At 38.5% G+C, this 12,355-nt stretch overlaps 1 protein-coding gene across 6 annotated transcripts in view; it reads left to right on the plus strand.

The window, feature by feature from the left end:
• Positions 1–12,355, plus strand: part of NIPBL (NIPBL cohesin loading factor) — a 295,049-nt gene that overhangs the window by 161,218 nt on the left and 121,476 nt on the right. For all 6 annotated transcript variants that reach the window (XM_073343794.1, XM_073343792.1, XM_073343793.1 and 3 more), the window contains one exon: positions 1,636–2,268. In XM_073343794.1, the coding sequence (XP_073199895.1) occupies positions 1,636–2,268 (633 nt within the window). The remainder of the gene's footprint in view (positions 1–1,635; positions 2,269–12,355) is intronic.

Consider the following 12,355-nt stretch of genomic DNA (forward strand, 5'->3'; position numbering starts at 1 on the left):
GTCTGGATGTGAGGAGAAAGGGAATCAAAGATAATTTCATGGTTGCAGGCTTCAGTGGGAAGGAGGTTAGTGTAAGTGACAGTCATGATGAGGAAAGGAAAAAAGGATTAGGGTAAAATAAATCCAATTTATGACATGTTTAGTGTAAAGAGGTTGTAGAACATCTATCAGGATGAACTGGAGAAAAACAAGGCACAAGAGCTTGGACAAAGGAAAAGAGGACATCTGTAGAGAGAGCTTTTAATTGAATGTAGGCCTTGCCACAGTTATACCTCATTTTGTCACTGTTCGATCCATGTGTTGCAATGTGCTGTCCTTGGAGCTACTTGGAAAATCAATCAGAAACTTCATCTGCAGAATAACGCTTCGTCCTTACTTAGTAGTGTCTCTTGCATAGATCATATTACAATTGCAGTCTGTCTTCCAATTCATTTGAATGCAGTTCAAGGTGTTAACCAATAAATGTCTAAGTGGTTGAATTGTAGCTACCTTAGCTACTGCCCCTCTCCTCAAGTGCTATCATGGTATCATTAGAAAAGCTTAAGCTAATAGCCCCCATGTTTAATCTAGAGGAGGCTTGATAGCAGGGTATTTTTTAGCAAGGGGCCCTTTGTGCCCTTCACTTCTCCACACCATCACTCCCACAATGGACCAACAGAGCTCAAATTGTTGACCTTTGCAAAGTTTATCTATTTTCCTAGGCTTTTTGTGGAACAGAGAATTAAGGGAGCTTGCACTATTTGAAGTTGAAAAGAGGTTTTTTAAATTTGTGATGAATTCGGGAAGTGTGTATGTGAACATTATCCCCTTTTTTAAAGTTCCTGTTTGTAAAATACATGTAAATGTGCTCAAAACTTGGGATGAATGCATTTTAGAAAGAAAAGTAAATAAGTTGGGAGATGGGGAAAAAAAGAACAGATGTAGAAAGGTAATGGTGGAAACAATATCCTCAGTCACTTGTGGACAGAAGCATTGCCTCTAGGTGAATTGACTAAGTGCTCCCCTAAAGTAGGAAAGTTGCAAAAGAAATAGATATACTCAGGGAAAAAGAGTAAAGGAAGGCCATTTTTATTTTGCTTTTGAAATGCTTCCTAACTTCATCTTTCCAGGAACATGTTTAAGTAGGGAGCCTTCTGTGACCTGTGGATGTGTTCAGATTTCATTTTATTGCATTTGGAAATGCATAGATATAGTGACTATTGTCTGTCTATAGCTCATCATTAAATTGTCATCACTGGATCCCACGAGAATCTATGGAGCCTTAAACCCTTCCTTTTCCCATAGACTGGGTTACCTTTTCATTAACCTAAATCTTTAATAGTTGATGTCCTGGCCTGAACTTATAAGAGCTTTGTGAAAAGTTTTGGCCATCTTCACTAGAATGGTGCTTTCTCCACTACATGTGGATTGCTAAAATAAATTGCTAGGAGATATGGGCATCCTTTGCTGCAACTATCTGTATTACATCTGGCTTTAGGATGTTCTCCATCATGCATCTTATTTATATACTTACTCTTTGTAAGCACAGCTATTTGTAGAAATACACATTATAAATAATTTAGGGTATATTTAGTGTGTTTTTATATAAACTGTGAAACATCATAACTGTTCAGTTTTTCTGAATTATTATTCTAGGATCAAGACCACCTTTAATCGTACAATCTCAGCCTCCACCTTATTCATCACCTAGAGATGTACCCCCAGACATATTGTTAGATTCTCCAGAAAGAAAGCAAAAGAAACAAAAGAAAATGAAGTTAGGCAAGGATGAAAAAGACCAGACTGAAAAAGCTGCAATGTATGATATCATTAGTTCTCCTTCCAAGGACTCCACTAAACTTACGTTAAGACTCTCTCGTGTAAGATCTTCAGATATGGACCAGCAGGACGATATGCTTTCTGGTTTGGAAAACAGTAATGTGTCAGAGGGTGATATTCCTTTTAATGTGCAGTACCCAGGACAGACTTCTAAAACACCCATTACTCCACAGGATATTAATCGCCCACTAAATGCTGCTCAGTGTTTGCCTCAGCATGAACAGACAGCATTCCTTCAGGCACAACAAGTGCCTGTTTTACAACAGAACACTTCAGTTGCTGCAAAACAACCTCAAACTCCTGTGGTACAGACACAGCAACAGGTTTCGCAACAAGGAACTATAACGCCATATGATGAAGTAGAGTTGGATGCATTGGCTGAAATTGAGCGGATAGAACGTGAATCAGCTATTGAAAGGGAGCGATTTTCAAAAGAAGTCCAAGATAAAGGTAAAAGGATTGTGTATATATCCTATTATTTCCCATCATCACATAGTTCTGTTCTGTTCTGTATAGGTTCTTATACTGCCATCATCTTTGTTGTCCAAAATGAACTGTGACCTTTCATGTGTGTAATATCTGGTATCACTTTGCTTGCAATCCTTAAAATCTGGAGAATGAAGTTGTTAGGTTTTTTAATTTGGGTTCATACAAAATAAAAGTTAAATTATTCATAAACTACTCTTAATTTTGAGCCATGACATTAGATCAGGATAGAGTGGACATTGCTTGTGATGTTACTTGAATTCTGACAGTACCACACAATTACATTGATAGATGGAATCACAGTTTCTAATAGATATTAAATAACGGATCAATTAGTTGATGAAAGAGACACTTACTTCCCTTGTGCACTAGTTTACTGACCATACAGTATAAACATCTTTTTTTGAAATTACAATAGAATTGCTACACCACTTCTGTTTTTATCACCAGTCATATCTAACATGAAAGGTATATTGGATCAGAATTGTACATCTTTTTTTAAAAAGGCAATGGTATGATTGGATAATATATACTTCTACATTGCTTTCGTTTTTGATCAACTGAACACCATTGTTTATCTGTAAATTACATATTCCAGTGAACTACTATATACAGTACCTATTTATCAGACTTGTGTTCTCTACGCCAGAGGTTCTCAACCTTTTTCTTTCTGAGGCTTTCTCTACCCCATATACTGTAAAAATTCCATGGCCCACCTGTGCCACAACAACTAGTTTTCTGCATATAAAAGCCAGGAATGGTGTTGGGGGTAGCAAGCATTGCCTGGGAAAGCTACATTGCTCAGGCTTAGTCTTCAGCCGTGGGTGGCGTGGCTCAGGGCCCTGAGCTTCAGCCCCATGCAGAGGGGCTTTGGCTTTCTGCCCTGGGCCCCAGGGGGTCTAACCCTGGCCATGCTTGGCGGACCCTCAGGGTCCCCGGACCCCTGGTTGAGAACCACTGCTCTATGCCATAGAGGCTAGACTAACATTTGGAGTTTTCCTTTTCCCTCTTCATTTAAATATCTATGTCTAAAGCCTGCCCTCCATAGATGCCTTTTCAGGGTGATCCTTTCTTGATCCTGTTTTACGTTTCTGATCATGTTAACCAGTTTGAAGGTCATTTGCTATGAAGTTATAACAGTGGAATAAAACCCCACCTCTAGAAATTGAAAACAAGGGGGGGTATGTGGGTGTGTTTGTGTGTTACGTGGAAAAGGCATGTTAAATGAGAATGGGTAAACCTTAGTTTTGTTTAAAGGCAGCCTGTATACTATCTGTTTAACTTCTGAGAGAAAATCTTTTTAAGTCTGATGCTAATTTAGCAGAGGTGTCAGAGAAAAGCCTTGCTGAAGTTAAACAGGGCAATTTCTGACTTGATAATACAGTTGCAACTGAACATGTATGAACCAACATCTGGACTGGGCTCTATTTTAGTTGGCACCAAATTTGGGTATTAACAAATGCAGACTTAATCACCCATCCAGAGAGAGCACAAGTTTTTTCCTTATTTAGACCAAAAATTCTGTTTAAATAAATCAAAACATGTTTCTAACCCAAATTTTAATATTTATTACTGGAATTAGTAAAACTTTAAAAAATCCTTTATTTGGTGATAAATTTGAGTCTTGTCACATTACATTATGCATTATTTCAGATAATCCATTTATGGAGAGAAATATGTGCTCTCTTCAAATGTATTCTCTCTTAATCTGATTTTAATATACTTTTGATGGAAGGAAATGCTTTTCTGAATGGCTAAGCTGCTATACTTCTTCTACTAATAATTAACTTGATTTAAAAGTGCTTTCAATTTATTTCCTAACCCTTTGTTTCTTCAAGAATTGTCTCTGTAGATCCCAGCTCTTGGGATGTTTTCCAAGGCCTTTAACTGAGAACCATCTAGAAAAGCAGTGTCTTTTGGGGTTGCATAACCACCCTTCTGCAGCACTCAGATATTCGGAGCAAGACTGTAAAAGGGGATTCATAGACCAAACCACTCTGTTAGTACTTCATTGTGGGTACTGAACCATCTTAGTGCTCCTGTCTCTCTGCACTGTAATTTTTTTGTGCATACTTTAGTTTTTAAGAAAAGTGTAGCTTTGTTCTTTACTTAATTTTTCTGGTAACTTTTCTGCCATTGCGTGAAAAACTTGAGTGTTATATCCTTAAGGTGATGAGACCCAACTTCAGTCAGTGCAGATGGTTGTCCTAGGTTTTTCTGGCTAGTTCTTGGCTCTAGTTCTCTCCTCCTGGTTTTGTATGGCTGACAAGAATGAGTGCACAGGCTTTAATTGGTGCCCATACTGCAAAGTCAAGATGTTCACTACAGACAGATACATCCAGTGTTTCCTGTTCTTGAGGGTGGGTCATTCCCCAGATGCTGCTCTGAGTTTTATGACTTATCTCCCAGGATAAGGAACATGAGCAAAAGTGTATTTGGTGCTTAGTCCTTGAAGAGTACCTTCTCATCTCAACCTGCTGGTTCTAGAACCATCAATGGCTTCTTTTATATGATCACCCTCAGGAACCATTGAAAGGTTGGTGGTCTTTCCCAAGGTTTCCTCAGCTATGGAGTCCTTTGGGGTTATGATGTGTCTACAGCACTGTACTTTCTCAGAGATGCACTCTAAGGCTTCTCACAGCCATAGTCTAAACTTCAAGGCTTTTGGTGCATGTGAACATGTTCTTTCCACGGGTGTTGAATCATTCTGGAGAAGAGGAGGAACTCTCCTGGGGATTCTTTTCAGAACTGGCAGGAATGATATGATGAATGATCATGATGAATGATGAATGGGGATCTGTAGACTTTGCAGATTCTGGTGCCGTCCTCACTGAGTGCCTCAATTCCAATACCTCTGTATTTAGCTCCCTCAGAACAAAGCTGCTTCAAGTTGAGTGGAGACCTCAAATCTGATGATGGCACTGGAGCAACATACTAAGCAGATGCCTCCTTCTCTGGGCTGTGCCAAATCTTTCTGGAATAAAGAAGAAAAAGGGAGATTATCAGGGCACACAGATTGTTGCTCTAATAACTGACATGGTTGACCTTAGCTTCATCAGATGTGAGTAGGAAGCATCACCCTGATACACTGCCCCACACCGAAAAGCTCTTCTGGGATCCATTTCATTATTTTGTCCTTATGGTCATTTGGACCTTCATTTACATGACCCTTTTTGTAGTCTTTCCATCATGACTAAAAGGTACTGAGGAGTTTGGTAAAATGTGTAATTTTTTCTTTGCCTGCTCTTGGGAAGAACAAGCCATCATCTCCTTCTCCTCTTCCACTTAGGGAATCATTCTCTAAATTGATCAGTATTGTGAACAACTTGTCTGTATTAGAAAAAAACTGGTGAAAGTAATAGTGGCTCATCAGATTAATCCAACTTCTCTTTATCAAGTCTCAGGTGTCAGAAGAAGACATAAATGGTAACATGAGTGATTCCTGAAGGATTTTGTAGGAAATGGGATCATCTTTGCATCTCTTTGAGACAAGAATTATCATGAGGTGACCCTACCCCAGATCAAGTACATGGGTAGACCTGTATATGCTAATGGGCCTCTTTATTTTGGATGGCAGACAAGACTCCCTGTTTCTACTTCTGATCATACTCAGGAAAATCAGAAATTACAAGGATGTACCTATTTCTCATAGCTCCTACTTGGGCTCATCAATTTAAGTATTCAGACTTTCTGTATTTCTTGATGCTTCTGTTTCCTCTTAATTACTTTTGAATTTTCTCTTGGGAGCACAGCCACATTCTTCATTCTGATCTTAGTCTGTTCAGAGTATTTTGTAAAATTCTGACATTGAGTGTTCTAAGGAAGTCCAGCCTTCCCTGTGGACTACACCTTGAGATGGAGAGAAAGTTTGTGTTCCAATGACCCTGAGCACTCTGCCAGCAGGAGTTTTAACTCCCGACAGCACCACCCAAGCCGGACCAGTTGGAGGTTGAGCAATAGGCCAGCAATCTATCCTTGTAAAAGAGTTCAGTTATAGAAACACATCAAGGTAGTAATTTTGGCAAACAGCATGATAGACAGGGATGGTGAACACATGTTTGTACCCTAAGTGACATATGACTGTGCGGGAAGGATGCAGATTCAGAAGAACGTGCAAGAAAGTTACAATCTAGAAAATTTCCAACAAGGAATGTTTTTTGAAGCAGAAGAGATTTTCTTTGGGTTAGATAACAATTTGGACCTTTATCAACACCAGTTCCTTAGACTTTTGACTGTCTCATTTGAAAAAAATTTGGTTTGTCTCTTACCACTGCTAGGATGCTTATGTACATTATTTTTGCATATGATCCTACTGTTCCAAGTTTTAATCTTCCATTACATTATACTTTTTAAAATGCTCACTAACTCTCCAGTTGAAGAGCAGGGTATATATCGGGAGATTTAAACTTAGTATTTACAACATTAATAGAGGCACCTTTAAACCTGAAAACTGCCTTTCTGAATGCTATAACCTCATCAAGGAGAATGAACTGGAGGTTTTAATGGCTGACCTTCCTTACAGGGGTTAAAAGTATCACCCCCTATTTTTACCTCAAATGGTTAATGTTTTTCCCTAGACCACATATGTTACTGTGGGAAGTAGATAACATATTCATAATATTAATAGGGCCTTATGCTACTGTTTAGAAAGAGGAAGGAAGAAAACCCATCTAGAAGTCATCTAGCTAATATATAGCTTTTAGTGAAAAATCCAAAAGGGAATCCATTTCTGTTTAGAGTTTCAAAATGCATTAGGCTTGGATTCAGATTTGCTATAATTTTAGTTGGAGGCCCTGTATTTGTAGGATTGAACACTCATTCTTTTGGATCCTAGGCAGGTTCAAAATCATTTTTATGTAATGTGTCTGTCATATAAACTTATATGGAGTTACAGTTCTAGCTGTACAGAGTACTGTTCTCTAGATTCATCAATTTGGGAGAGCCGTCAGGCAACTATCATTGAATTCTCAGCTCTTCTCCTGAGAGGCTACTGCACTTAATTCCCTAAAAATAGGGATCTACAGAGGCAATTCTTAAAGGAGAAAAAGATTACCTACCAGTAACTGCATTTTTCCAGTACATTGCCTCTGAAGATCCATTCTCCCCACTTCTTTGGTATCCTTGTATGGATTCTTTAAACTAATGGAAGAAACGGCTACTTGGACCCTTTTATAAATTTGCTTCCAGTGTTTCGATCTGTGAGGGGGCACTTGCATGTCCCCTGTGGGCACTTCTTTTCTAGATGGTTCCAAGCTGAAAGCAGCAGACACATACATCCCAAGAGTGTGGATATGCAGGAGCAATACACTCAAAACTACAGTTATTGGTAAGTAATCTTTTTGTAATGTAACTTTTACATTAAAAAACAACAACACGAGCAATAAGAATTAATTACTGATGTTGCCTGAGGCATTGTGTGTAATTTAATATTGCCTATACATTTTCATGACAAAATGTGTAGCTACAGGCAATGTACTACTGGTGTACAAAATGAATGGTAGAAGCTTAAGATCATTCTTTGTTTTCCTTAAAAAAAGAGACATGAGTTGTTTTGTCATTTGTATACTTAACCTGTACAAAAGTAGACTCACAGATACAAGGAAGAAGTTGAAATGAGGCATTTGTGAATACTTAAAATGGGAGGAAGATAACTTGGAGCAATATGTATATTAAAAAATCTAGTGTCCCTACAAAAAAAGAAAACAAGACCAAATAGGATGCTGTATGTATTTTGCAAGTGTGACAGGTAAACTTTATGAAGTCTGCATTTTGTATCACTGTACACTACACTAGGTGGAGCTAGTGTCCTTATGTAGCATTGGTAATGAAAAAAGTTTGCTAGTGTCCTATTTTTATAGGAGACAGTGAGATGTTTAACATAGATGTGATTGTAATAACGTAGAAAAAAAGAATTTCAGTTTTCTGAAATTAGATGTTAGTCTATCTGTAAAAATTGCTTGAATTTCTCTTTTTAAAGAAGGTGAAATAACAGACTGAGCAAAGAAAACATGTGAAAACACTTCTGAATGTTTTTTTTTTTTTTTAAATAGTGTAGATCTCCAATGGCAGTGTAGGCTCTTCCAAGTAGAAGTTTGTTGAAGTGTGAATCTGGTCTCTGAGGATAGTAGTAAAGTAGTATTTTAGGATATAAAATAAAATTGCCTCATTCAGACTGTGGCCTAATAATAGGACTATCTCTGTACCTATTGAAAGGATGGGAGGAAAGGATTTGTCCAACGAATAATTTGTCCCGTGTTCTTTGTGCAGTCATGTGTAACAGAGAAAGTGATGATATAGAGGTGGAGCTAAAAAAAGTTATTGCAAGTCAAGATGAACATACTGCTTTTGTAGTTTGTAACTGGTGGCTGAATCCACTCTGATATTAATTAACATAACATGATGTAGGCTTTGCTCATTATCAGGCAGCATAAATGTCATTGCAATTAGTTAAAGTATTTTCAAATCGAAGGTGAGATGGTGTCAGAATAAAATCAGTAATCTGTTAGAGGAATGTTGGGGAGCATAAAACAATTTGGCAATAAACTTTTAAGAGTTTGCCACTTACACAAGCTATTGGATATAAACCAAGTTGTAAATCAGTCTCTCACAAGTAGTACTTGAATAAATGTTCATTATTTTTTCATTAAGGTACTAACAATATTTTAAATTTTTCTGTGTTCATTTTTTTTCAGATTTTCTTACTATTCTAAGTATAGTATGTATGTTAAATTTTCAGGTACTTGTGGAGAATTATTCTTTTCCAAACAGTTTTACCCATTCACAAACTGATCACGTCGATGGAACCCAACATTTACATTTTGAAAACCTATTTCTTGGGAGAGGTTAAAGTAGGTTACACATTAAACTGTTAAAATGAGAGAGATTTAGTAGGGAACTACAGTGTCTGAATGGTTTTGAAGCTTGGCTGCCACTGTTCCATAGTTTGTCATGCAGTTTTCTAGTGTACTAATGTAAATTGCCCCTGACAATACAGAGGCACGTTAGTCAGCTTGACAGGAGCAGGGAGTTACAAGGATCAGCAGAAGAAAAATTATAATGCCTTGTGTGAGCTTTCAGCTCCTAATTACACTAACTACATTACCATCCTCTTACAAACACACTTCCAAAAATAAGCTGTTCAACTTCCTGAATTCAGCAAAACTGCTCTTAAGTCTCCTTCAGCCTAAGGCAGATCAGCTGAGGGACTACTTAGTCTCAGTGTTTTCTCCTGACATCCCTCTTTATGGGATGTTCCTTTTCCCTGTGTGACTAGAAGCAGATTGGGTCTTTTAGCAGTCACCTCTCAGCACAAGTTTCTAAAGTCCTCTGCTTTCAGATTTGAATTTATGGCAGACCGTAGGTGTCTGCTTGTTGCAGAGACTTTGGAAGCTTATTCAAGTAATCTTTTAGCAACATAAGGCTTTTTGATGTTCTATGCTAAACTAATTTTACACACACACTCACACTAAAATATTTAAAAGTTTAGCTCTGTTCTTCAGCCTTTAACCTATTTCCATCCAGGGATCAGTGCTATGGAATCTATCTCCTTTGAGATGCTGAAGAGGAATGGAGACACTCAAGGCATCATGGACCTGAAGTCTGAATAAATCCACAAGAAAGTCAAAATAGATAAAGAAAATGAAAGGATGATGTAACTAAGGTGACTTCGTGACATCTATAAGATATTCGTAAAGAGGCCTACCTTAGCATATTAATACAGCAGAACCATTGAAGGTACCCACAATTCTGCTAATATGAAGGGCAGTAACAATACCAGTTTCTTTCTTTTGGTCTCTACCTTTCCACGGGTATTTACAAAAGACCCTTGTCAACATGATTCTCTTGGAGAACAGAACATACATGTCTAACCATTCGATTCCTCTCTGTCTAAAGTCATGTAAGAATTCATGGCAACTGTATCATGTCTGGAGGAACATGGTTTCCTTTTAAATAGGGTAAGGAGTCAGCTGCAACCTTGGAGACTTGATGACCTACAGTTGTTCTGGATACTGTCCTGGACAAAAATGTTCATTTTGAAGGAGAAACTAGAAAAGATTGTTTAAATGACCCAGTCACCACTCATCCAGCCACCATACTTACCGCAGGTCCTGATCTGCTGGTTTCCTTTGTGGACACCGTTCATTTGGCACTACTGTCTTGCAAACCTGGCAAACAGGTAGATGAAGAACATACATGCTGATTCCAATTGTAATGTCCCTTTGCTAGTGGACGTAACCTCAAATATTGGAGAAACAGTAGTTTCCAAGAATGAAGGGTGCATTTGAACTCTGTGGTGGCTCTAGTGGTATTGGCTCAAGGATGAGAAAGGAGACTTAATTGACTGGAAATCTGAGCCATCAGATTAGCCTTCCCTCATTTCCAACATCCTCTCCTGATCATGTGCTGATCCTCACAGAAAATACCACCACCATAGCCTATGTAATTTCACAAGAGGCTAAGCATTTTTTTTGACTCAGAGAAATGACGTTGATAATGTCTTGAGAACAAAAACTTTCCCTTTTCCCTCAGGGCACTTTATAGAAAGAGAACATCACATCCTTTCTTTGCTCAGCAGGAAAGATACATGCCCAGGAGAATGTAGCTGGATCAATCAGTTCTTCAGACTTTGTTGGATTTGTTTGTATAGTAACAGTACAAAAAATGGAGCAGTGCTTGAAAAGAAAAAAAACCTGGAGGTAGAGAAGTTGGATGCCATACCTCTAAGATGGTCAAAAGACTGCTCTGTGGCTTCCCACCTGCTCCACTGGTTGCAAAGAAGCAGGCCACAGAGACTGACTGCAGTTTATTGGTCCTACAGGTCCTGGCTGTCATTTGATTTATAATCTGTAACCACCACTCAGACTGAGACAAGGTCTTGTTCTGCACCAGAACCTGGATCTATGAAAGGAAAATATTAGTCTCTATGATATGCTAGTCAAGTACTAGATATGCTACCGCCATTGCAGCAAAAATAATAATAAAAAAACTATGGATCTAAGTGGCTGAAGTTTGAACACCAAAGTTACAAAAGATGCATAAAGTCAGTCAACTAAGATGAAGGATGTTTTTGAATTCCTTCAAATTTTTTTTGTGTTTTCATGGATCTCCAGAGTAGTGACTTAAGAAGGCATGATCTCCTTTGATTTATTGTCCCTATGGGTGCTCCACTACGGTGTGTGCACACACCTATGCACTTTCATACAGAGATTTTTTTTGTCAGGGAGGGGCAGACCCACCATTGCTCAAGTTCCTTCTCAACCATCTGTGGCTAGTGATGGATTGTCACAGTGTGCGCTAGCTAACTTTCGTAGTTTCACTCCTCTGACGGTTAGAAACCGTCATCTAATTTCAATCGTAAAATTCTTGTTGGCCACTTTATATCCATTTGTTCTTGTGGCAACAACTGTTCCTTAACTTAAATAACTCTTCTCCCTCCCTGGTGTTTATCCTTCCTATGCACTTATGGAAAGCAGTCATATCTCTCTGGTAGTCAATGCCGTTAATGAGAGAAATGGACAGCATTGATCCAGATCAACCTCTCATGATACAGAACTTAAATGCTTGGACTTTTCTGGCCTTGAGAGTTACTCTTTGGCCAGTCTACAATTCAGGGTTGTCATCTACCGTGCTTTGATGGCAAAAGCATGACTTTATTAATTACAGCAAATACTCACATTGATTATTATTTGCCTCAAGACCAGAAGAAACCATTTCAGGCTCTCCAGATGATTGCCAAAGCTTCTCTACAAGGCTTCACTACATGCAGCTGACACAAATTGTTCTTGGCAATTTATGTTATAATTATGCATCAAGCTCTGTCTGCAATCCTCTGGTCTCCCCACAGAGGTCCAAAATACAGTGGAGGATCTTCCTTTCAAAGAGCCCAAGCTCTTCAATGATACAACAGACAAATCCCTTCACTCACTGAAGAACTCTAGCGGGACCCTGCAATCTCTTGGCATCTACATCCCTACAATGAAGAGAAATATAACAAGTTGCAGACAGCGCAATGGTCTTGCCCACTCAAGTGACAACCCCTGCAAAGACTAGT

Source organism: Lepidochelys kempii, chromosome 5, assembly GCF_965140265.1.
Source record: "Lepidochelys kempii isolate rLepKem1 chromosome 5, rLepKem1.hap2, whole genome shotgun sequence".
In the NCBI taxonomy this organism is placed as follows: domain Eukaryota; kingdom Metazoa; phylum Chordata; order Testudines; family Cheloniidae; genus Lepidochelys; species Lepidochelys kempii.